At 49.8% G+C, this 25,810-nt stretch overlaps 1 protein-coding gene across 1 annotated transcript in view; it reads left to right on the top strand.

Moving 5' to 3' along the window:
- The window catches only part of EPHB1 (EPH receptor B1), a 427,022-nt gene that overhangs the window by 143,624 nt on the left and 257,588 nt on the right, over window positions 1–25,810 (top strand). Inside the window, exon 3 of the mRNA XM_045903730.3 lies at window positions 14,724–15,405. Coding sequence (XP_045759686.2) covers window positions 14,724–15,405 — 682 coding nt within the window. The remainder of the gene's footprint in view (window positions 1–14,723; window positions 15,406–25,810) is intronic.

Below are 25,810 nucleotides of genomic sequence, written 5' to 3'. Positions count from 1 at the left end.
ATGCCCCTCATTCCATCTCATCATTTAGACATGTTAGCATCTCATATCATGGGTGAGTACCGTGCAATAAGATATTTTAAGAGAGAGACACCACATTCACATAACTTTCGTTACAGTAGATTGTTATAATAGTTCTATTTTATTATGAGTTCTGGTTGTAAATCTCTTACTATGCCTGATTTATAAATGAAATGTCATCACAGGTATGGATGCACAGGAAAAACATATAGGGTTTGGGACTACTCTCAGTTTCAGGCCTCGTCTTGGGTGTGTTAGAATAGGTCCCCCACGGATGAGGGGGGCCTCCTGTACTTCCAGTAGTATAAAGGAGCAAGCCCAGCATTTGGAATCTAATGTTCTGGGTTTATATCCATTTTCCTTTAAGTTCTTTAATGTCTCTGAGCCCATTTTCTGCCCTATCGCATGGGTAATGTAAGATCTTATTTATACAGTGGTTGGCAAGATTCGATAGTGTTTGCCTTCTTTGTAAACTCTGAAGCTCAGTCAGGACCGCTTGCCCTGGCTAGTACTAGTGGGTGCAGTGACTCTTGGTGGAGGGATGGAACTGGCCTGGGATGAGGGTGTGAACTGGTTGAGGGGGCCCCTGAGAAATGAGATCAGCATTCCAGCATTTCTGATGGGAAATTGCTCTTGCATGGATACCGTCTGAGGGTGCACTGTGTTATTAATAACCAGGTTATTGTTCATAATAGTGCTGTTACTTGTCACCCTTAATTAAGTACCAGCTGTGTCCCAGGCACTGAAAATTGCATGTATGACCTCCCTGAACTTTCACCACGACCGTGCAAGTGAGGTGATATTTCTTCCCATTTTACAGAGCAGACACTGAGACTCAGGGCAATTACCCAGAGTCACAGGACTGCTTAGGGGTGTCGCTGAGACTGCAGTCCTGTCTGGACACAAAGCTTACTCTTGTACCTCTGTCCCCGAGGACGTGTGAGGAATGGATCTCAGAGTCATGCATCATTGAGAAGCTAGAGAAGAGGGGCGAGGAGAGGCAAAAGTTTCCCTGTTTTCTACAAAGGGAAAGGATAGGTCTGAAAGCCGTGTGCTAGTGAGTAGCGTGCATTTCAAGCTTCCCATGAATTGTTTTTTAGAGCAAGCTGTATGGGAGGAATTGGAGCAGATTGGTGATGGGTGGATCTGGGGGCAGGGAGCAACAGGTCCAGGAGGACCTGGAGGGGGACCAGGGGATGGCTGGCTCCAGACGGCGATGGAGGAGCCTGTGGGTCAGCTTCCACCCCTGGACCTCGGCGAATGTTCAGGAAGTGAGGACTCCTAGGAAGGGAGATAGGTGAAGGGATGGGTCCTGTTGAGTTGCTTTGTCCCATCCAGTGGCCTCATTGGCAGTTCTGCAGAACCGGCCCCTGCTCCATTGGAGGTGCTCTTCTGCTGATGGAATAGAGGGGGGTCTGGTCATGGCACATCCTCTTCTCCATGGACACTGTCCCACTCACCACTCTGGTGGTGACAGGCATGCCCGACACATTTCCCATTTCCCAGTGTCACAAAGGACAGCCAACATGAAAGATGTTGGAGTCAAGATTTAAACTTACCTTGCTGACGGGGAAGGAGAGCTCTGCCTTCAAACGAAATGGTCAGTGGTAATGGGCTGCATTTACATGTACATGTCAATGGCGACAAGCCAGGGATGACTCAGGTGCGCAGTGCCTCAGGGGGCAGGGACTTGCATGTGCCTAGTAGGGGGTCACCAGGGATCGTGTTATTCAGAGAATGTTTGTGGACCTGGGAACCTCAGCCCAAAGACAAACTAGCAAAGTCAAGGAGGCAAAGGAGTGAGATCAGAGTCCTCCCCAAGCTTCCCAGACAGACCACACGCTAGCCTCCCCAGTCCCAGGAAAAAATGCCCTGGAGTGGGGCACATACAGTGGCCACATCCTCACCATCAGGAGGGAGTCGACAGGATGGAGGACAGTGTGTCCTCTCCCCAGGCCAGATTTGATTTTCTTGCACCCTGAGAATGGAAATTCTCCCCCACTCTGAGAATGGCAGGCAGCCAAGAACTTCAGGGAGGCCAGCCTCTTCCTCCCCCACCATGGCCTCCTCTCTTGTCTCCAGGATGGCTCCAGCTGGCCACAGCCAGCCTGGCCCTCCTGCAGTCAACACTCTCTGCACCCAAGAAATGAGGAGCCCATGTCCCTAGCCTCTGACCCAGTGTGGTGGCCCGGCTTCAGGGCCGGCCTCCACTACGGAGCAGAGATCCCTCCGAGCTGCAGGGACAAGTCCTCAGCTTCTCCCAGTGGTAACTCTGCTCCTCATCAGTGTAACCCAGATCCGGGCATAGCAGAATGAGGCAGCTGGGGCCTGGGGGCCTGCAGCTCCCGCCCCTGCCTTGTTCGACAAGGCCTTGTTGGACAGCAGTGAGGACCACATTCAGTCGACAGCTTAAGATAATCACATGTGTGAGGCACTGGGATAATGACAGCTGAATACCCTGCCACGGTTGCCATAGTGACCAGCCAAGCACTGGTTCCCTCCCTTTTTTTTCTTTCTTGTTTTCTGGGCCTCCTTGTTATGGGGCTGGCTGGTGGGGTGGGGGCTGAGTTTGGGAAATGGGAAAGAGGAGGGAAGGGGGAGGGGGAGACCCAAGAGGGGCAGCCCATTATACTCTCTTTAAATACCCCAGCTGGAGGTGTTTTAAATCCCAACAGAGACAGAGAGAAACAGTGTCTTAATCCCTAGCTCCCTGGGAATTATTTAAAGGGATCTTGTCAGAAGGATGAATTTGTCACTGTTGCAATGTCAACAGCGGCGGCAGCTGTCCTAATGGCTGAGGACCCCACTCCAGGCAGGGCCTGGTACGAGCTGCTGCTGCCTGGTGGAGGTTACCGTGGCCCCGGGGGCTGTGGACAAGGAGCCCCCTCCCGAGGCACAAGCCTGCAGTGTTTCTCCTGGCGTGCTGGCAGAGACTGGGCTGTGAGATGTGCCAGGATGCAAAGAGATGCGTGCCATCTGGACCTTGGGCCCAGCCAGCCTCGCTCTCCCTGCATGGGGCTCCCAGAGCCCCGGGATCTCTGAGCAGGGAGAGGTGCTCAGCCTGGCTGGGAATGGGCAGAGCCGACCAGTGCTCATAAGACAATTGGTGGGTGGGCATACCCAAGGGAGGGCACACAGGCCCTACCTGGGCCACAGCCAGCACCCCCAACCACACACGGGCACACACACACACACACACACACGTACGCACCCGTGCATGCGCCAAAGATGATACCCAGGTGCAAACAACCAGACAACCAGGGAAGAGTCATAGGTCATACACACCATAGAAGGAGAGCCAAGACTTTTAAGGAAAAATAACAGACCTGTGCTCAGAGAGAGGCTAAGCATGTGTCTCTGGAGGGCTGATATCCATAATAACTGACTTGCAGAGGTCCCTTACTCAGATGTGAGTACTTTACATGAATTGTCGTATTTAATCCTCATGACCATCTCCTGAGGTAGGTCCTATTAGTGTCCCTGTGACAGAGAAGCATCCGAGGCTAAGAGAGGTTTAAGGACTTGTCCCTGGTCACACAGCTGCGTCTGGCTGACTCCAGAGTCTGTGAATCAAACTCTTGGGCCAAACCAGGGGTCACTGTGACTTCTGGAGTTCAACGTTAGGCATGGTGACAACAGTGCTACTTAATCCCAACCCTTTTCTGGTAAGCACAAAAATCTCCTTCCCAGCCAAACGGATGTGTTCTGCTCAGGGCCGTTTCTCCTGCTTCCATCTCAAGACAATATTTCTTGCATTTTTCCATCCAATCATTTTTAAGAGAATTTTGTAGAGACTCTTAGAGACTGCATTGGGAAACAATGAGTATGTTTTCCATATTCTAATCATTTCCATATCTAACTGTGTCCCTTCCCGCACTTCCCCGTTCTCTTCTGCATCGCAGAGAGTAAGTAGTTGAGGGAATGGGTGGCCTTGTACCACTGCAGGAGGAAAGCCCATTCAAGCAGTCCCTGGTAGCCGGCCCAGTTCTTGGGCACACCACATGGAGCCGTGGTAATGAGTGGGGGGCCGTTCCTGTCCTCCCAGCCCAGCACATCTGGGAGGAAAATTAAGGCTATTGGGAGGTTGAGCTAGTGCTCGCAGCCCTCAGGGGGCCATCTCGTAAATGGCCGCCTTGGTTGGTTGGTGTACTAAATGGTAGATCCCTCAGGGCTTGTAGGAATTTATGCCCCATGGACCACATTTTACATTTTAATTAGCCTTCTAGCTTGTCTAATATCCCAGCTCTTTCAAGCCTAGTGTACTGTCTACACCGGAGCCACGTCCTTGGGGTCCAGGCTGATTGGGTAGCAGCTCCAGCCCGGCCCGAGCAATCTGCTGCCCCAAAGAATCGGGGGCCTCCTGTGGGCTCTGTGAAGTTGTGTGCTGTCCTGGCCTCAGTGGGCTTCTGGTTCAGAGACGCAGCCATCTCTAACTGGGGTCTGAAAGTGGGTCTTTGGGTTTCCTCTGATGGGGCAGCGCCAGGGGTGTTCCATATGGTTCCACGGGGCATGTTGGCAGTGACGGTTTGCGGAATAACAGGTTCCCTCCAACAGAAGTTTGTGCCCAAATACAGACTGCCGAATGGGACCAAAGCCTGGGCGCAGTGTCCAATTTCCTCTCCTTGTAGTTCGAGCTGGTGGCTGACAGTGCTCCAGAGATTGCCTAGTTGAGAGAAGGGAATCCATGCTGAACCCTGCCCAGAGGAAGCCCTGGAGATTCCAGGAGGGGCAGGGAAGGAGGCCCCTGGCTGTCCCTCGGGGTCTGTGGGGAGGTGGATTTCGGCCCTTTCGTCCTGCCCTTCTGTTGACCAGAGGCAGGATTATTTATTCAAGATGGAGGGGATGATTTCCACATCCTGATGTGTCAGCCAGAGGTGGATCCTGCGGTTAACATAACAATGGGGGTGTTGCTGATGATAATGGAAATGATAACTGGTACTTACTGAATGGAAGTTATGTGCAGGCACGGGTGCAAGATGAGTTACTTACATGATCTCAGTCCTCCAGGCACCCACCAAGGTAAATAGCCTTTTGCAGATGAGGAAACTAACACTCAGAAAATCATTCATGGTTACAGAGCCGTAATGGCAGAGGGGGGCCCGCCTGGCCTCTGGCAACCTCTCCTGCCTCATCTCCTTCCTCTTCCCCTTGCCCTGTGCGATCCGGCGGCCACCTTGGCTTCCAGGCTTTCTTGGCAATGTGTTAGGCACACTCCTGCTCCCAGAGAGCTCATTCTTGTTCTCTGAGCCTGGAATGCCCCTCTCATGTGTGCCTTTCAGGCCGGTGGCTCTGGCGTGTCATTTAGATCTTTGCTTCAAAGAGGACCTTCCCTGCTGACCCCACTGCCGGCTGTCACTCTGTCCCCTTACCTGTACCTCAAGAGTGTTGAACAGTCTGACTTGATATTATTCATTTGTTTGCTTGTTCATCCTTTGGTTCGCTCTATTAGAACATGAGGCCCACGAGGGCAGGGACTTTGTCTCTTGCTCACTGCTGGATCACCGGCACCCAGAACACTGTTTGGGGATGTCATAGATGTGCAATCCTTTATTTAAAAAGTGAGTTAAATGCGCTGGGCTTCATACAAATCAGAATAGCTAGGATCTTGCTGGGCTAATAGAGGCCACAAAGCCGATTTCAGTGATGTCTTCCTCCTCAGTAGCAGTGTCCAGAGGAGATGTCCTCCCTGGCCAGGCCCCAGGGAAATGGCTTATTCAGGGCAATTCTTAGGATGCAGTGGCATGTGGTGTGCCCAAGAACTGGACCGGCTACCAGGGACTGCTTGAATGGGCTTTCCTCCTGCAGTGGTACAAGGCCACCCATTCCCTCAACTACTTACTCTCTGCGATGCAGAAGAGAACGGGGAAGTGCGGGAAGGGACACAGTTAGATATGGAAATGATTAGAATATGAAAAACATACTCATTGTTTCCCAATTCTTAGAATTGGGCATTCGGGAGGGGCAGGGTCTATGCGGGTATGTTGCAGCAGTCCAGGGAGCTGGTAACTATCACAAGTCTTTCCAGAACTCCGTGCTTGGAACTGTCTTCAGAGACATACAGTGGAATCCGCTTGCTTCTCTTAACTTCATTTTATAGCAGCTCTTCATTTTTGAGCAAAGAATATTATTTCTTAGCTTGTTCCTCCATCTGACTCATCAGATTTGGCTCCAGATGACTTTTCCCCTTTTCTAAAATCCAGATCCACTCTTGGAGGATAAAGAATGTGTTAGAGTTTCTGAAGGTTGTTCTAGAAGTCCGTGTGGATGGGCAGGTAGAGAGAATTCACGGCAGTGGTTTTGAAGGGGAACAGCATGTTTTACACACACACACACACACACACTCATACACCACACACACACACACACACACATAGCCAGACTGAATATACTGGCCACTCTTGAGCAACAGACCTGCGAGATCTGACTTCCAACAAGGAAGTTTAACAAACCCAGATCTTGGGGGAACCTAGAGCTGTCTTTCTCATACATCAAAGTCATGGTCTCAAAGCCTGAACAAGTACTTTCTAATGGATGTCATTGTTTTCTTATCGCTTATCCTACGCTTATCTCAAGGACTCAAGGACGGGTGGTCCATTTGCATCAATAATAGTGCCCGTTCAAAGGCTGTTAATATTCTGCTGGTTGTGCAAAACTGCTTTGTTTCTTTTCCCAGGCAGGAGTTAGCTGGGTGTCACCTGCAGTAAGTCCCCAGCAGAGTACCAGGGGCTAAGGAGGCGGAGAACTTAAGGAACAGACCCACGGCCTTGCTCATTCCCTCAATCTTCCAGTATTTATTAAGGGCTAGTCGCTGGGATTGTGCAGGGGTCCCCAACACAGTGCAGCCCGCTAAGGACAAGCCCGTGCGGAAGATGGATTTGTGTTTTAGAAAACTCAGCGGGGCAGGGGAGTTAAAGAGAAAGACTGGCAGAGTGACTAGGAGGGGGAGGGACTTCAGCAGGGAAAGGGGCAGACTGCGTGGATGAGCTATGGAGGAGCCTGGAGACATGGGTTTGGCACCGTCACTGCCGGATGGGGAACAGAAATGGGGAGGGTGGAGTCTAGAGTGCTTCTTGGATCGCTGACATGGGGACTGGCTGGTGCAGGTTCCATCCAGGGGCAGGAGGACTGCAGAGAACATGGGGGCGCGCCAGATGTTCATCAGGAGGCGTCCAGCAGCCAGCTGGGGCAAAGAGTCTGGCGCACCGGGGAGACCTGGAGGTTGGTGACTTACCCTGAGGTGGCTGCAGCCTTGTGTGCGGACGGCATCTCCCAGGGTAAAAAGGGAAAGGAGAAGGGATTCCGGAGAAAACAGTGGATTTCACTGGTCCCAGACGTTACTGAATAAAAATGCTGCAAAGCTGAATGCATGGGGTTATTTTGCTTGTCAAAATCAACTAATAAATTAGTCAAAACCTAATTCCCTGTCCTCAAGGAGCTCACAGCCTGGTAGCTCGAAAGTCATACACGGAGCAACTAACAAATAGTTCAAAGCAGCGTATTATGAAATGCGAAATTGTGTGGAATAAGCTCAATCATGCTTTAAGCATTCGGAAAAACGGTAGGTGAATACAAGCTAGGACGGCGTCACGGAAAACAGGATACCTGAGCCCCCTCACAGGAGGGAGCCACACCGAGAGCTTGGCTCGACCACCTATCAGCTGCCTGGCTTCAGGCCAACTATTGAATGTCTCTGGGCCTCAGTGTGCCCATTTGTCAACAAAAGGTTTTGGTCTACATGACCTACAGTGGTTTCCAGCCAGATCTGTTCTTCTCTGGTTCTCGGAGGGATTGAGATGGCATGAGGGTGGGGTAGAAGAAAGGTGTCACGCCGGTCAGAACATCAACAGCAGCAGCAAGAGGCGGGGATGGGCACTGTCTCAGGGTGCAGATGTGAGAGGATGTGGCCCTGGTTTGAACACTTGCCATCTCTTGCCTGGTCTGTTGTCATTACTTTCTGACAAACAGCAACCCAGGGCATAAGTCCAGGCAATAAGTCATGCCAGCCCTAGCGTATGGTCCTGGGGATGCAAGAGAGAAGCCAAATAAGAGGAACATTGTTCTGGAAGAAATGGTAAATTATGGTGACAAAGTGGGTGTGTTAGACACGGAGGGCGCTTTTGGCCTGATACCTGCCTGATTCCGGGCTGGAAAATCAGGTGGTCCTTCAGTGGGCTCCTGGGCCCAAAGTTCTGATCCCATCTTTGGACGACCCTGGTGATTTTACTCAGGCTCCCAGCATCAGTGATAGGATTCCACTTCCTTGGCCACCTGTCCCCTCTCTCATTGCCATCTTTGCCTCAACTTAGGCATCACTTGTTCATCCACAAATAAACTTGGTCAAGCAAATACTGGTCACTTGGGATATAGGGATAAAGGAATGAGAAGGGCATCCCCGACTCAGTGGATAGGTCAAACAAGGGCCTAAAGTTGCAATGGGCATGCCTTTTGTGGATAATAGAGACCAAGCTGGCATTGTTGGGTGTTGAGGTGTAGGCTGGACCAGAAAACAAAGAGGTTTTTTTAAAAGATGTATTTATTCATTTTAGAGAGAGAGAGAGAAAGAGAGAGTGCATGGGGGGAAGGGCAAAGGGAGAGGGAGAGAGAGAGAAAATCTCCAGCAGATCCCCGCTGAGCACAGAGCCTGACTCAGGGCCTGATCTCACCCTGAGATCAGGACCTGATCTGAAATCAAGAGTCAGATACTTAACCAATTGAGCCACCCAGGCACCCCAAAGAGGTTTTTTTTAAAAAGCTAGATTGAAGTATTAGTTACATGTCATAAAATTTATTCATTTGCGTTGTACAGTTCAATAATTTTTAGTAAGTTTACAGAATTGTGTAGTTATCCCCACAATCCCATTTTAGAACATTTCCATCACCTCCAAAAAAGATTCTTCATGCCCATTTGCAGTTACTGCCCATTCCCATCTCCAGTGCCAGGGAAGTACTAATACTTTTCTAGCTATAGATTTGCCTTTTCTGGACAGTTCATGTATATGGAATCATGCAATATATGGTATAATATAGCATAGTGTTTTAGAGGTTTATCCATATTGTTGCATGTATCAGTACTTCATTCTTTTTTATTTCTGAATAGTATTCCATTGTCTGGCCACATCACATTTTATTTAGGTGTTTACTGGTTGATGGACATTAACAAGGCTCTTAGGTGCCATATTGGAGTCTGGTTGAGAGTTCCAAGAACGGAGGACTAAAGTCAGATTGGTGTGCATTATGAATCTTAGTCCACAAATAAACATGCACAAGAAAAATTCTGGACCTTATTTTCTTGTAGTCAAATTATTTCAGACTGAGCACTCCCTGTCCCACGAGTTGATGAGAATTTCAGTCTCGAGTAATAGTTCTTTCCACCATGCTTGTGCAAAGCTCCCAGAGGTCCAACTCAGAGCAAATTGGAGAAGGCTGCTACATTGTCCATAGGCCCATGATCCTCTGAGGCCCACCCACCTCCAGATGTCCTGAGCATGCATAAAATTCTGGAGGTGGTGGTGGCAGAAGGTAATAATTGTTCATACCTATCTTTACATATATAAAAGAATATCTGAGACTTGATCTTAGAAGTGAATGGCTGACTCAAAGGGTGTGTGCAGTTATAATTTTGATAAATAAAAACCAAAATTTTTATAGAAGCTGTATCAATTTGCCCTTCATCTAGCTATGTATCAGAGTGCTTATTTTCTACACCTTCTCCAACACAGTGTATTATCAAACTTCTGTCCGACCAAAAAAAAAAAGGAAGTATCACAATGTAGTTAATTACCATTTTGGTTATATTGAATAATGTTCAATATCTTTTCATATGTTTATAAGCCAAATCTATCTCTTTTTTAGTGAGCAGTTTGTTAATATCCCTTGCCTATTTTTGTATCTTATTATTGATATATAGATTATCTTTATATTATTAGGGGAAATTAATACTTTATCCATGATAAGTTTATAAATAGTTCCTTCCCAGCATATTTCCGTTGTTTTTTTTTTTTTTCCTTTTGATTTTACTTCTGGCCATTTTTGTTATGCCACTTAAAAAAATTGTATGGAGTTGAATTGATCAATCTGTTCATTTGTGGCTTCTGAGTTTCATGTCATAATTACTGTACATAAATTGTCTCCATGGTTTCTTTTAGTATTTTTATGGTTTAATTTTTAATGTTTAAAGCTTTGATTCACTAAGAATTTATCCTGAAGTAAGGAATGAGGTATGGAGGCAAAGTTGTTTTTTCCCAGATGGCTACTCAGTTATCATAATGATTTCTTTTTTTTTTTTTTTAAAGATTTTGCTTATTTATTTGAGAGAGAGCGTGAGCACAAGCAGAGGGAGGGGTGGAGACGGAGGGAGAAGCAGGCTTCCCGCCGAGCAGGGAGCCCGATGCGGGACTCGATCCCAGGACCCTGGGATCATGACCTGAGCTGAAGGCAGACGCTCAACGACTGAGCCACCCAGGCGTCCCTTAAAATGATGTACCTTTTCCCTACTGATCTGAGTTGTGGCCAACATTTTAAATGTTGAGAGAAACTATTGATATGACTTCTCAAAGATTTCACCAGTCACACCGTCACCGGTAGGCTTGAGAATACCCTTTGCTCTAGATTCTTACCAAGACTTGATATTTTATCTTTCCAATTTTTGGCCAAGCTGATAAGCAAATCATGGTGCTTTGCTGTCATTTTAATGGGAAGAAACAATTACAGAAAGGAACACAGGAGGTGTAGGTCAGATGCCTGGAAGGAGAGGCTGAGAAGCTGCCACTGAACAGAGACCTTTAGGAAATCAGCTTTGGGACAGGCAGTGAGAGTACGTCCTGGGGACCAGGGCTAGCACGGGCCTTGGCTGAAAGAATCTGGGTGCTACACATCTGGGGGGGTAGGATATCCGGCGCTGGTAAGGCTCCTCTTTTGTAGGGAGCTGGGAAGCAGCGTGCCTGGGGACACAGAGTAGCTCAAAGTGGTTGGGGAGGTAGGACTGATGCGTTGAAGACTGTTGTGGGGATGCATGACCCGTGGTCTGGTCAAGTCTCTCTCTGGCCCCTCCCCCCCACTCAGCCCATGAGAACTTTGGGATTCTACCCCAGGATGTCCTTCCGGTTTCCACAGGTCTCATCCAACCTACTGTCATGGGTGGTTGGTACTGCTCTACGCACATCCAGTTGTCCTGACCATGCATTGGGGTGGCCCTCCAACCCAGTTTCTACATCAGAGAAATCTAAAAACCCAGTTCTGATCACCTGTACTTCTCCTCACTAAAACTGATGAGTTTTAGTAACTTCCAGTTACCCTCAGTATGAAATTCAGAGTTCTAGACCAGACTCATCCTCTCCTCAGTCTTATTCCTGCACCTGCAGCTTTTTATGACTCTTGTGCCACACAGACGACATTACTCAGTGGCACCAGGACACATTGTCCCACCACAGGGCCTTTGCACTTGCTGTTCCTGGGCCTCGATGCTGCACTCCTTCTCTGTTCCTCTTGGCCCCCTCCAGACACATACTTCTGACTTAACTCCTGTCCGTCCATCCCCTCTCAGTTTGGAGGGTCTTCCTTGACGTTCCTCTGTGTATCAGGTACACCCCCTCTCTTGGCACCCTGTAGTATTCCCTCACAGCAGTTAGCCCAATTGTCATTATTTAGTTATTTTAATAACCATTTGTCTAATTTCTGTTTCTCTCACTAGACTATAAGCTTCATATTGTTGTATCCCCAGTGGCTAATAGAACACCTGGCATAAAGTTGGCATTCGGTAAATATTTTTTTCATTGATGAGTGAATGAGGTATAACTCCAAAGCAAGGAGGTTGATTCCAAATATCACAAACAAATAGCAGTGTTTGTCCCTCCCTGCTGGGAATGCCATTGCACCCTCAACTCTGTTTGCCAAAATACTCTCTTTCTTCAAGGCCCCTACCCCTAATTGCCACTTGCCTGGAAGGCGTTCATACCTCCTTGAGCCCGCTCTGATCATGTTTATTTTTCCAATCCCTGTCTTACCTGCTGGCAGGGGAATGAGAGAGAGAAAGAAATGAATGTGAGACTCTATCACGGCCTTTCCCCAAACATCAGGGAGTTATTTTCCTTTCTCTCAATTTCTCTCCACCCTTTTCCTTTGAATATACAGCTGTATTCCTTCTAATTTGCTTTGATCGCTCCCTTAGGAGCTGTCATGGAATCAATTAAATCTGTGCAGAATTTTTATAACTCAGGGTCACCCAGTATGAGTCCTCATTTTACAGATGAGAAAACTGAGGCCCAGAGAGGTTAATGTTTGAAACGATTACCTCCGTTGGGTCTTATAACACCAATCAGCATCATTTTCTAAGATAAATGTTCTCAATATCCTAGCTCCACAAGAGTAGAAATGCCTCATTCTGTCTACTTAAGACCTGCTGGTGGTGACAGTCTCAGTGCTAAGGTGAGCCCCAAAAGGCAGGCTTCCTGTCCTGCTCCCACACAGTGAAGCTGTGGTAGTCTTGAGTGGGGGTCAGGGACTCTGGCTGGGGTGGGTTCCTGTCCTAAATAGGGCCACGGGCTTCACCTGTGCCTTGACAAAGGCGCCCCGTGTTCATGCTGAGACTTTACACAGCCCGGCTGAAGTAATGGACGGGGAGTCTGCTGTTTAAACACTTGCAGAACAGCAGAAGAAACCCATCCTTCCCTCCAAAGTCACGTAGGGTCCACCAGAAAAATGTTATTTCAAAGTGGCCACGGAAGGGAGAAAGGTCTGAAAATTTGAACTAAAACCACTGTCAGCAACTTCTCCCTAATATATTTGCTTCTGGTTCCAAAAACCCAGGCAAGCAGAAGGTAACTTTAACAAACACATTTAAATAGAACAAAACACAATCTTTAAGAAGGAATAAAAAGTGATTCGTTGACATCTAGAGAATCAATAAGAAATTAAGCAAAGTCCAGGTGAGGTTTGGCAGTGTGCAAGGATCTGGAAGGAACTCACCCAGGACTCCAGGCTGGGGAAGGGACCTTCCTGGGGGGCTGGCAGCGGTGGGGGGAGAAGGGCCTTGGATGGACTGCTACTCAGGTGCTTCGGGGGCAGGGCCCGGGCAGCAGGAGTGGCCGTGAGGTCACTCTACAGGGCTGGGTGGGCAGGGACAGCTCTCCGTGTGCCCATTTTTTCCTCCACACCATGCCTGGTCTTCAGATGCTCTGGCATAAGCTTGAAAGACAGCCTAGCCCTCCTGCTCCTACAGGGGGCTTAATTCTGTGCAAGAAGCAACTGTGTCTATTTTCCACGCACACAAGATTGACTTCAACTTTTTAAATGAAGAATTCTAGTTTGTCTATTTCAGCTCCACACTGTGAACAATAAGCAATTAGCACAGTATTTAGAGAAATGGGTACTATTTTCTATAATTTTTTTTTTTTTTTTTTGCCACTGCTAGATATTAAGATCAAGGATCTCAATTTATTTTTTCTTTTCATTTTAGGAAGCTCAATTTCTTCTGTCCCTTATTTGTTTCGGGCAAGCAGAACAGAATTTAACAAACGTATTGAAACTTCCTGGGAATACTCCCAGTTCTTGAGGTCAGGGTCCTGAGAGCTCCCCAGGATGGGCAGCTGCTTCCTCTGCCAGCCCAAGGAAGAAAGAATGACTCAGTCACTCTTCTCCGGCTCCTGCCGCTGAGTGGCTTGGTTAAGGAAGCCGTGCCTTTAAGGACCTCCTGCCCCTTATTACCTGTTACTGAAATAAGTTAGTAGGAGCATTTCTTTGGCCATTCAAAGCACTTCTTCCTATCTCCTCTCTATCCTGTCTTCTCTTATGGTCATGTGACCATGGGCGAATTGCATATCTTTTCATCTGTAAATTGGGGGTGACAGTATCCAGTTTTCAATGTTATAGGGAAGCTGGAGAGACAGCATTTAATAAACGCAATGTTTCTCTTCTCCTTCCTGCCTAGAGGGCTGCTAAAAATGAGTTTTCTTTTCCAATGCGAAGCATGCTGTCTCTCCCCTGCTAAGAAGCCCTCCTTCCTCCCTGTGTGATATCCTCCAGCATTTCCTTCCATTGGGTCCCTGCTAGCAGTTTGCACACAATGAAGCTTGATTTGCTTCCTTAAGGATCTCACTTAGTAGCCCCTACTCCTACAAGTTTTCTGGTCTAGCTCTTTCAAAGGGATTGATGTTATAAAACAAAAGTTTATGAGAATCTCAGTTTGTTGAGAAATTCTGAAAAGCCTTATATTCTTATGCTTTTCATGACTCTAAATGAGCTTCACCACAGTAAAGGCAATGAGGTTCTGAACTGAAGATTTCCAGGGTGAGGGGTGTCCTGTAGTCAGACCCCTAATCCACGGGGGTGGCTGTGGGGAGGAGAGGCCATGGCACTGAGGTCTCAAGTCCCTGCTGTCGCCTAGGGCGGGAAGATGCTGGTTGTCCCTGTGGACGTAATGAGCCATAGTCACAGCAGGAGTGCTGTTGGTTGGATGAAAGAAGGCTTTCTAGAGGGAAATCTATTATATTTCAGGGGGGCCAGCAGAGAAATTTTTGAAGTCTGCTTATGAGGAGGTCTTTAAAAGCAAGTTAGGGTTGGGGTGTTCCTGTCTTAGGTCAAGCAGCGGGGCTGGTGAGCTCGTAAGGCCCCCTCCAGCACCAGGCTTCTCTGCTCTGCCTCTCTTCTTGGTCTTCTTACTCTCTCTTTCGTGTTTTTGCATGTGTGCACCCGTGGTCTGCCTGATTCAGTGGGAGGAAGTCAGTGGCTACGATGAAAACCTGAACACCATCCGCACCTATCAGGTGTGCAATGTCTTCGAGCCCAACCAAAACAACTGGCTCCTCACCACCTTCATCAACCGGCGGGGGGCTCACCGCATCTACACGGAGATGCGCTTCACTGTGAGAGACTGCAGCAGCCTCCCCAACGTCCCAGGCTCCTGTAAGGAGACCTTCAACTTGTACTACTATGAGACTGACTCAGTTATTGCCACCAAGAAGTCGGCCTTCTGGTCTGAGGCCCCCTACCTCAAAGTAGACACCATTGCTGCAGATGAGAGCTTCTCCCAGGTGGACTTCGGGGGAAGGCTGATGAAGGTCAATACAGAAGTCAGGAGCTTTGGGCCTCTGACTCGGAATGGTTTTTACCTTGCTTTCCAGGATTATGGAGCCTGTATGTCTCTCCTTTCTGTTCGTGTCTTCTTCAAGAAGTGTCCCAGCATTGTGCAGAATTTTGCAGTGTTTCCAGAGACCATGACGGGGGCAGAGAGTACATCTCTGGTGATTGCTCGGGGGACATGCATCCCCAACGCAGAGGAAGTAGACGTGCCCATCAAACTCTACTGCAACGGGGATGGAGAGTGGATGGTGCCCATTGGGCGCTGCACCTGCAAGCCTGGCTATGAGGCTGAGAACAGTGTGGTCTGCAAGGGTAAGTCCTATGGCCTCATAAGGCCTCCCCTTCCTGGGGCAGGGCCTGATCTGCGAATTTTCCCCATCTCCAGCTCTGGGTCACAAAGAAACAGAAGCACCTGATGGCTTATTATAAAGGTCCAGGGAACCTCCATCCCCAGTGCAAGGCATGATGATTTTTCAGTTGTGTCCAACCAGAATGCCAGTGTTCATGGTGAGGGAAGAGATAGGGAGAATTCCAAATGGTAGATAAGAACTTAATAACCACTCAGTTATATTTAGTTATGGGCCACAGACATTCATATTCTCTCTCACATGTGTACGTGAGCTCTCTCCCCCTTCCTCCTGCCCTCCCTCCCCTAGACACACACACACACACACACACCTGTGTCGCGTTAAATCCCATGCACTGAGGCATGCAGGATTGGGGTTGTCATGGACAGTTCACTCAAGGGTAGTTGAGAAGTGACTGGATTTGGAAAATATTTTAGGTCATTTCAGTTCAGCTCCCCCACTACCCAACTTGGTCCTGGACCCATGGAGCTTGTAAACTCGAAGTTCTATGCTTACCTATCTTGCTCCCGGGGCTCAATACCAAGTCCTGGGGCAGGGATGGGGCCTAGCTTTCACGTGTCCTGGCAGGAGATGCACTACCAGAAATGGGGGAAGGAGGTACAAGCTATTGTATGACCTTTGCTTGAATGATACAGAGTGGTGCGGTTGGGAAGTGTCAGGGAGCTATGTGCTCACATGGGCTCCCCTCGGTCCAGGAGAGCACATGTCCAATACATGGTAATAAATGAGCTGAACTGGCTGGAGATTCTTCTCCGAGAGTGAATAGGAGGGTCTAGAGAGCCCACGGTTCATTTCTTTAGTAAGTTCATGGAAGCTGAACACAGGTAGGGGGTGTCCAGAGTTGGGGAAAAGAAGAATGCTTTCTTTTATGAAATTTTGCCCATGGCAGTCAAACCTTCAGAGTCACATAGACCCAGAAATGACCACCTTGACCCTTGCTCATCATTTAGGTTGCTCCAGACCTTTGGAGGACAAGTTGTAGCTGGAGCTGTATCAGTCCTTGCCTGTCTCCTTTCCCACTTCCTCTGCTCCCCAAATGCCTGCAGCCAGGCACCAGGCACCGGATTGCTAATGCCCATCAGCTCCACAGTCCTTTAGACTCAGCTAATTGCCTGGGCTGGGGCACTAATACAGCCTTTCTGAAGCCTGCTGAGAGTGGAGAGCTAGGCCTTTGTGTTTTTATTGGATTTCTTGGTTATGGTACCCGTGATGGATGGTGTGGAAACAGAGGGGAGAGAGTGCCAGATCAAGTGATGAATCAAGGCAGACAGTTTTAAAACCAGCCTTGCCTGGCCCCAAAGTGCTCCTCTTTGTCCCCTTGGTTGGGGGTGGGGCAGGAGGTGCCCTCTTGGGCATTTGTCAGTGTCTGAGTGGGGACCTGGGCACTAGGCTGAGTTCTTAAAGGTGCAGGTGCTGCAGCTGCCGAGCGCGCTTGCAATGGCACTGGTGATTTCTCTGGGCTTCAGAGGTCTGCCATGCTGCACTTGCTGGCTGCGGCCCTCTCCGTGTTCTCATTATTTCCTGAGCAGAAGGGCAGGATCCAGAGCAAGCACTGATTGGTTCTGATTTAACTGCGACTCCGGGAACAGGCTCTCATTTCTTTGGGCGAATTGGAACTTTTCTCTTTTGGGGGGTTCTGCTGTCCATGCTGCTTGTCAGTCACCTCCTGTGGTTGTTGTGGGAGGGCCTATGGAGACAAATATGTAAATCCAAATGGTTTTTTTCCATTCTCCACACCCAGCTCCAACCCCCTTCTGACTGTTGGTGGACGTTCCTCATCTAGAGTTATTATGAACCTGGCTTGATTTCACTGATTGCTTATTGCAAACACATTGGAGGCTGGAGGAAATGAGGAGACCACACAGTCACTTTGCCATTTTAGAGGCACAGACAGGCCACATTTTGGTGGCAACTCCGAGAGTGGAGAGTGGCAAGGCTGGTGGCATCATGGGTCTTACAGCCCAGCAGCCTGGCTGAGCTTAGTGCCCTAGAAGGGCAGAGAAGCACTTTTGTTTTTCTGTCTCAAGAACTTTAAGATGCATCCTCCAAGTCTTGGCCATTGGCTCTGCTGGCAATCTGGCTTTGATGGCTGAGCCAGAGCTTCCTTCCCAGGCCTTAGCAGGCTGCCCCAGGGAGGTGAAGAGGCCTTGGCCATTGACGGTGATCTTGGGAGGACTCTGCAGCCTTTGGAGGGAGATGGGCAGTGCAGGTGGAAGGATTTGTGACTGGTCCCTGTGGTGTGTCTCCAAGCAAGGGGACCCCACCCATTTTGGGGGCTCACGCTATGCTGTCAGGTGGGCACCATGTAGCCCTTCACAGGCGTTGTGGGGTGGCTTGCTTAGTATTGCCAGTTTTCATGAGGCCAGCAGTGTGGAGAATGGGGGATGCCAGAGAATTGTGGGTGAGCCTCCGTCAGTGGTCCTGGTAGGACTGGAGAAGGAAGGCAAGCTCCTCTCCCCCAACACAGCCCCGAGAATGAATGCCCTGGAATCTGGCTGGGCAAAGCCTGGATGGTCCTGGGCTTCACACAATTATGTTGACCTAATAGATTTTTCTTTTCCGGAAATTTGAATTGGGCCTTTTCGCCTGTGTCAGATCTATAGAATATTCTTTCTATTATTTTTTGGCAAGACAGATTTTCAACATGGACAGGAACTTTTTCTGACTTTCACTTTGCATCTGCTAAAGCCTCTCCTGTCAGAGTCATGGGGACCAGTCGCTCAGTTGTGCGGAAACACCTGGAGACCAATTAGGCAGCCCAGCCAGTGAAGAGTGGTCCTGGCCTAGAGCTGCTCCTGTTCTGAAGAGGGTAGCGGCGAGAGGGGGGGCAGGCAGAGAAAGCTGTGGGGGGGAGCTTACACATTAGGATGTGCAGCAAGTGGCAGATGCACTTTCTAGAGGGTTCCACGACCCTAGGCCTCTGCCAGACTCATCCTTTCTGCTCACACAGGTTGGGCCGATCAGGCAGAATTGGAGTAACCTGCTGACCCAGCCAGTGACTCTGACCCCATCTATGAAATTGTTAATTACTAGGAAAATGGCCCATCTGCCCCAACTTCAAGCCTTATGCTCATAGTCTAGTGGATTAATGAGCAATCATGGCTTCCACCTGCCCCATACCCTCCCTACTCAGGTTGATGGCTATGTTGATTTTCTGTGTGGGTCCCTGCAGTCTGTCCCTCCCTGGGGCCAGGGACACTGAGAGCCAGTGCTCGGCAAGCTCTCTCCGTGCTGTGGAGCCTGAAATACCGCACCAGTTGAAGCAAGTGTTGGGGAGGATGGCTGGGCTGAGACTGACAGTTGCTAGGGGGAACCTGGCATGGGAAGGCATCTTAGCTGTCTGTTAGAAGCTTCAGGGTTACAGTGTCCCATTTAGTTGCCCAGGGATGGGTCTCAGGTGCTAAGACAGCCTCTGGCAGCCAGATCCTAGCTGGAGCATGGGGCTTGATTCTGTTTCTGCCCCTGAGTGCTCCTTGAGGGCCTGGCTTTCCCTCCCAGGCATAGTCCCTGGAGCTTCCAAAAGGAGCTGCCTCATTAGCCTGCCCTTCCAGCCACATTCAGGACTCAGGGAACAACAGTGCCTTCCATGACCTTCCCTGTCATCCTTCCTTATTCCTGCTCCAGGAGGAATAGGCCACCGGGCTCACCACTGTTGAGGGCACACGCTGACCCATGGGGCCCAGGCCTTCGTTGTTAGCGCTGTCACTTGAGGAGGGTGCAGGGAGATGAAAGGGGAAGGGGGTGCATCCAGGTGGAAGAGGCCTAAACTAGAGACAGGAGCTGGTTTTAGGCCTGGCTCTGCTGTGAGCTTCTGGTGGCTTTTAGGTAAGTCCTTTCCCATGATAGCCTCGTCTTTTTTGCCTGCTTCTCAGGGTGTGTGAAAATCAAGTGGGCAATGGATATGAGAATGCTCTGGAAGCCCACGTGATGCCATGTCATTGCCCTTAAGCCCAAAAACACACCATCTGACTCTGGCTTCTAAGAGAATAAGATTCTGGAAGGAAGGTGGCATGTGGAATCCCCACTCAGAGACACAGGTCAGCAGGACACCTGAACATTCAGTCATCCCCTGCCTGCACCTCTGCAGGCCCAGCTCCATGACTGTCCGGCAGTGACCAGGGATCAGCACATATGTGTGATCCACTGTGCCTCAACAAGTCAGTGGGTCAGGCAACACACATTTGGAAGGTGTGGCTCATGCAACCTGCCTTGAAGCAGGTGGGGTAGGCAGGTGGTCTTTGTGAGCTGAAGGTCTGAGAAGACTCCCGTAGCCTGAAAGAGGATGATGGTCATCTGAAGCAGTGATTCTTGATCCCAGGGTGAGCATGAGAACCCACAGGAAAGGCTTTATAAAATGGCATCCCCAGATGACCCCTTCTGAGATGTAAGTGGAGGCCAGGCCAAGAACCCCAGATATAAGCTCTAGACCAGAACCATCTGTATTGCTGGAATAGAGAAGGGGGTTTGGGAGAGGTCCCTGAAGGCATCTTGGGCCTGCGGGATTTGCGGAAAGGGCGCACCTGAAGGGATGTAGAAGGCATCTGGGAAGAGGGACGGCAGGAGTGGGCTGGAGGCGGGGCAGACTGAGCACAAGGCCAGCAGGGAGTAGAGCATCATTGCACCTGGAGTAGGGGCTGGGAAGGCTGTGTAGGGCCCTGACACCCTGAGCTGCTAGGAAGCCTGCAGAGGAGAGAGGGACAGAAAGCTGAGGGATGACTGTCTAGGGGTTACAGAAAGGAACAGCTTTCCCTGCAGCTGGCCAGGACCAGCTGGGTCACTCAAGACTGTCCTGGGAGCAAACATCAGGGGTGCCACTGCTGTCGTCAAGGGCATGGTCAAACCCACAGGACTCCTATGCCCCGCTCAGGGCCTGCTGGTCAGGGTTGGGGCTGAGGATCCATGTTCCAGAACCAGGAATCCACATGGCTTTTCCAGGGGGCTCAGAGGTCAGCTGAGACCATTCCAACTCCGGATGTTAGTGGGGCCTTGACAACCTCTAGGGGAGACCAGAGCAGTTCTTGGTGCATCCATGTCTCTCCTACTCTCCCCGCCTCCCCCCCCCCCCCCCCCCCCAGTTCGTGTCAAAGCCCTGAGATAGGGCCTGAAACCTCGTTGGCACTGTCGTGTGCGGCCCTTCCAGGCGATCCTCAGGCCAGCCACTTCCCTGCCACCGCCCCAGAGGCCTCCTCTCCCCCCCCCCCCAGCTTCTGCACTCCCCTGTCTCCAAATAGAGACTTTTTTCCTTGGTAATTTTCCACCTGCATGTAAATTCCTTCATGCCTGGAAACCCAAGGGACATTTTGAACCTTTCAACAGTTTCGGCGCCTTTGTCAACTTGAGCGGCTGAGATGAGCCAATTTATAAGCCTGGGGGAGTTGAGATGAAAAATCTGCAGGATTTGAAGGTGGAGAAAAATGTGTCTAATTTAGCTCCCCTTGGAAAAAAGTTGCTGGGGCCAATTCCGTCTCCCTTGGGGTTGCTCATCCCAGCTTTCGGTTGCCACTGCATCCTCATCCTGGGTGCTGAAAGAGAAGGTGGGGTCCCAAGGGGACGTTGTGTGTGTGCGTGCGTGTGTGTGTGTGTGCGTGCATGTGTGCGCGTGCATGTGCATGTGTTCACTGAGCTGACGGCTGCATCCAGGGCACTGTGGAAACCCGTCCGCTCGCTCAGCTCATCAGCTGTTGGCTGGGAGTGAAAGGAAGCCTGCACTAGACAGCTTCCTCTCAAGCCCCAGGGAGACCAGCTCTGCTCAGGGCTCGGGAGGCCAGGGTCATTAACACTGGAGCCTTGTAAGATGAGCTTCGTAATAGGATTTCCCAACAGGCTACTTCATTTAGAAGTCTCTCTTCTGCTTCCTCTGCTCCCTACGGTGGCCCTGCCCAGCGCCCTCCAAAGGGGAATCCCGTGTAATTGGCTGGATGTAATGGGCTGTGAGACCGGCATGAGCAACAGCAAACAGAGCGGGAAGGATGCTCCACGGCCTCACCGACTCCAGTGTCTGGGGTGTGAGCACTCGGTCCCCGACCCTGGTGGCAGTAGAGCGTGGCAAGGGGGGAAAAGAGGCGGAGCGTTGGGTTCCAAGCCCCGTTGTGCTCTGCACTGCCCCTCTGCCTTTGAAAGACAGGCGTAGAAGCACCCCAATTCCACTAGTGTTGACCAAACAATTGTGATTCTCCCAGGTCGGTGCTGGAGTGACTGAGATTGATTTGGCAGGGTTCTGCGCCTGCGAGCTGCCCTAGGTGGGAGTCCATGACTTAATAAATGTGTGTTATCAAAGATGTCGACAGAGACACCATGTGGTCCTTACTCGAAGGCTGTGGGTAGTGGAAATGTCACTGGGCTAGCAGTCCTGTTAGGGCTACTTACAGCACCTTCATTGGCCCAGGAAGAACTAGAGAGTCTGAAACTACCCAGGCTGGGTGGGCTTGTGGGATGCTGAGAGACCATCTATTCTGACTACTACATTATCCATAGAGAGAGGGTGGCCAGGGAGCATTTGTGGGTACCAGTCTAGTTAATGTCAGAGCAGGGATCAGAACTCCTGGTCCGGGGACGCCACTATCTACCTCTGCATCCCAGACTGGATTTTGTTGAAATTAACCATCCTTCCACACACAACATGTATCTTCAGGACTGTCAGACTTCTCAGCTATTCTCTCATGGATTCTCTCCCTTGTGTCTGTGCTGTCCCTTGTTTTTTCTTGGGTTGGGCTCTTGGCGCCATGTTCTGTGGCTATACATTTCTGCACTGTGTATAGCACAGAGCTCCACATTGACTATCACTATCTTCCTTTTAACCTCTCTGGGTGTGGTACTGTCTCTCCAGATGCTGTGACATGTTGGTCTGCTTGTGAGGCCACCCAGAGGGTGCACAGGTTCTCAGGGTGGGGGGCAACCCCAAACTCCTGGGGAAGGATGAGGTCTAAGGCTTTGTGCTTATGGAAAAAGGCAGAGGGCAGGTGGCGGGTCTGGAAACTAGAGGCCCGGTTGTGGCTCTCTAATGGGCATCAAGGACCAGCATGGCCCCCCAGCGCTGAATCCCAGTTTAGGAAGGGCGGTGGTCAGACTTAACCCCTTTACTTCCTGTCCCTATCTCTCTCTGGAGCTGAACAGTCCCTGCCTGAGCACAGACATCCACACAAACTCCCTTGCCTGGGTGAGGAATCACTACATTTGATTTTGAAGCATGAAGATGAAAATCATACTGAATTTGAGTGGGGTCCTCCAGTTCTGGGCGCCAAGGAGCTCTGATGGTCTAAATTCTTTTTCCACTGGCCTTTGGCCATTGATAAGCTGTGTTGTCAGTGCCCTAATGCTCCTGGGTCTCATTTCTCCCTGAAGGCACTGGGGGAAGAAGACTGAGAAGAGTCAGCTCAGGGCAGTTGCCAACAGAGAAGGGATGCATCCCAGATACAGGTAAACCACCAGAAGCAAACCTTAGTTTGCCAAGAGCAGTTTGACAGGACCAGTGAGAGAGGGGCACTCTTGGCCTTTTCCTAGGGGAGGGGGTCTCTTCCTGTAGAGGTCCTATCTGCACTCTCCTTGCTGGCTGAACTAAGAGCTTGATTATTAGTTACCTTAGGGGGCAACTGAGCCTTTTGTTTCAAGAGCCAGCTAATGAGGGCAAGGCAGGCAAATCCTGGGGAGATGTGGCTTCGTATAGAGGAATATGTCTGGGTTGGCTCTGGTCTCCATAACAGAGAGCATCCGGCTTCCTGCGTGCCCTCCCAGCCTGCTACAGAATGAGTCTGTGCAGCTGCAGACGTGCTGGACTCACCATGCGTGTGCACGGTCATGCATGTGCGTGCCAAGTGCTCATGGCCAGGGGCTCAGGAGGAAATCATCTCGGCCACATCAGTCCCTGGAGAGGTTGGTGAGGGTAAGGAGGCACTGTGGGGAGTCTCAGGAGGCTTTTTGGAATCACAGGACAGACATTCAGGGCCAGGGAGGGTCAAACCCATCCCTAACAGGTTTTCATTGAGGGTAGGGCCCAGGTTAAAGGAAGAGCTGGACAAGGAAAGAAGTCCTTTGGTTTCTGGCTTGTCCTTGGCCTCTGTCTGGAAGAGCACACCAACCCTAAGGGCACACACTCTTAGTGGGAGCTGGACTTACCTGGTCTTTGGATATGACCCTTGGGGACCTGCTCTGCTCACATCCTTGCAGGCCTGGGCAGTTCTGGCCTTCCATTCCTCAGTCAAGCTGGATTCCACGTGTGAGTTCATGTGGCTTGAGTGGTACCTATGCTCATTCTTTCTTTAGGTACTTACTGGGCAGCTACTGATGCCAGGCCCTTTATGCTTCTATACTCAGATTGAGCAGTTTTACTTCTAAGAATTTGCTACATTCTTAGTTCTTGGAAAGTGCTTGCAATATCCAGAGGGCAAGGGAGCCATAAGGTGCTCTGTGGCCCTGGTGGGACCCAGTGGAGGATAGCCCCTCCCAGCTAGGTAAGACCTCTAAGGACAGTGAGTCCAGCCCACCAGGTTACACTTTGCTTTCCCACAGTGGTCCCCCAGCCTGCTTTTCAACACCTCCAGTGATGGGACACTTGGACTTCCTGAGGCAGCCTGGTTCATCGGAACCCTTCTTCCTAGCATTGAATCAGGGGCCCACTGATCCAGTCCCTGGGGTGGAACTTTTGTGCCAATCTCTCTTCCACCAAGTTACCCTTTGTTGTTATTTTAAAATGTTTTGGGGGCACTTGGGTGGCCCAGTCGGTTAAGCATCCGACTCTTGATTTCAGCTCAGGTCATGATCTCAGGGTCCTAGGATCGAACCCAGGTCAAAGGAACCCAGGGCTCCCCACTCAGGGGGGAGTCTGCTTAAGATTCTCCCTCTCCCTCTACCCCTCCTTGCTCATGCTTTCTCTCTCTGTCTCTCCCTCTATCTCAAAAAAAAAGTGTTTTGAACAGGTGGTACTTATGAAAAGAAAGTTTCCCTCCCACTCTGGTCCTCACTAGGGTCCCTTGCTGTTCCAGTTTCTGATATTCTCTTGCAGAGAAGATGTGTGCATTTGCACACCCAGAATATGGATCTGTCTTTTTCCCACTTGCATAGGGCCAAATTACACAGGGCTTTCCCCTTAGTCTCCCCATGCCTTTCTTACTTAACAATGAAGGTTAATAGTAGCTTGGCTGTGTTACATAGAAATTTGCCTCTTTTTAAAAAATGATTCTGTAGTATTTTATTGAATGGGTGGGCCTTTTTGGTCCTTCACTTATATACATTTAGGTTGCTTCCTATTTTTTTTTTGTTATTTATTTCTAAACAATGTTTCAACAAACATCTTTGCATTTATCTTTGTACTTGTGTGCAAGCCTCTCTGTGAGTCAAATTCATTAATTAATTTATTCAATGAATGTTTATTGAGGACTTTCTATGTGCCAAGCACTTTTCTAAGAACTAAGGATGCAGGAAATTCTTAGAAGAAAAATTGCTGAATCAGAGTATATAAATTTTTAATTTTGATAGATATTCCCAAATTGTCCTCCAAAAAAATATGTTTTCTACCAATTTTGCTACCGCCAGTGGTGTAAGGGAGCTCCTATTCTCCACACTTTCGCCAAGAGAATAAAATGTCTGCCATTTTTATCTTTGCCAATCTGATAGATGAAAACTGACCTCCCACTGTGGTTTCAATTTACATTTGTCTTGCTATGAGGGGCATTGACCATGGCAAAGTTCCATGCGTTGCCCCGTTCAGGACTTGACAAGTGTGCCCATTTAACGCATCATTAAATCGGGTGAGTTTGCTTGTTGCAGACCATTTGGAGTTTGCTTCTTCCATGCATGACATGGTCTACACTTCACTTTCCTCTGTCCCATTCCCTCCTGCAGGGCATCCTGCCTTTTATCTGCTCTTTGCCCACCTATAGCATCAGGCCATTTCGGTGCATGCCACTCATCCATGTTGGCGTTTCTCAGTTGCTGGCAGATGACCGGTCTGCAGATGAGACAGGGCAGGTGCAGATGCTGGTGCTCAAGGGCCAGCCCCTTCTTCCGGCCCAGTCCCACGAAAGCCAGCCAGCCTGGTTTGATGGGAAATGCACCTTGCTTTTCCCATCCTTCTTCTCCTGCCTGGAGCCAGTTCTGGGCTCCCTGCTTACCCTTTACAGTCCTGCTCTGCCCCACACATCTCTCACCTCTCATCCTTTGACCCAGATCCCCTACCCCACATCCTTCCCTTCCATTCTTCCAGCTTACCTCTGGGGCCTCGAGCTTCTTCACACCCTGGTGGCTCCCCCTCAGCTGCCCATTCCTAAATCACCAGCACGCAGCCCTCACCTGCCTCAGCCTCCTCTTCATTTCTCCTGCACCACCCTGCCCTCAACAGAGCTTCCCAGCAGCTT

This window comes from Mirounga angustirostris, unplaced genomic scaffold, assembly GCF_029215605.1.
Source record: "Mirounga angustirostris isolate CCGP_5_RB_7025 unplaced genomic scaffold, mMirAng1.0.hap1 SCAF_1, whole genome shotgun sequence".
In the NCBI taxonomy this organism is placed as follows: domain Eukaryota; kingdom Metazoa; phylum Chordata; class Mammalia; order Carnivora; family Phocidae; genus Mirounga; species Mirounga angustirostris.
This window is presented reverse-complemented; position numbering and strand designations above follow the sequence as displayed.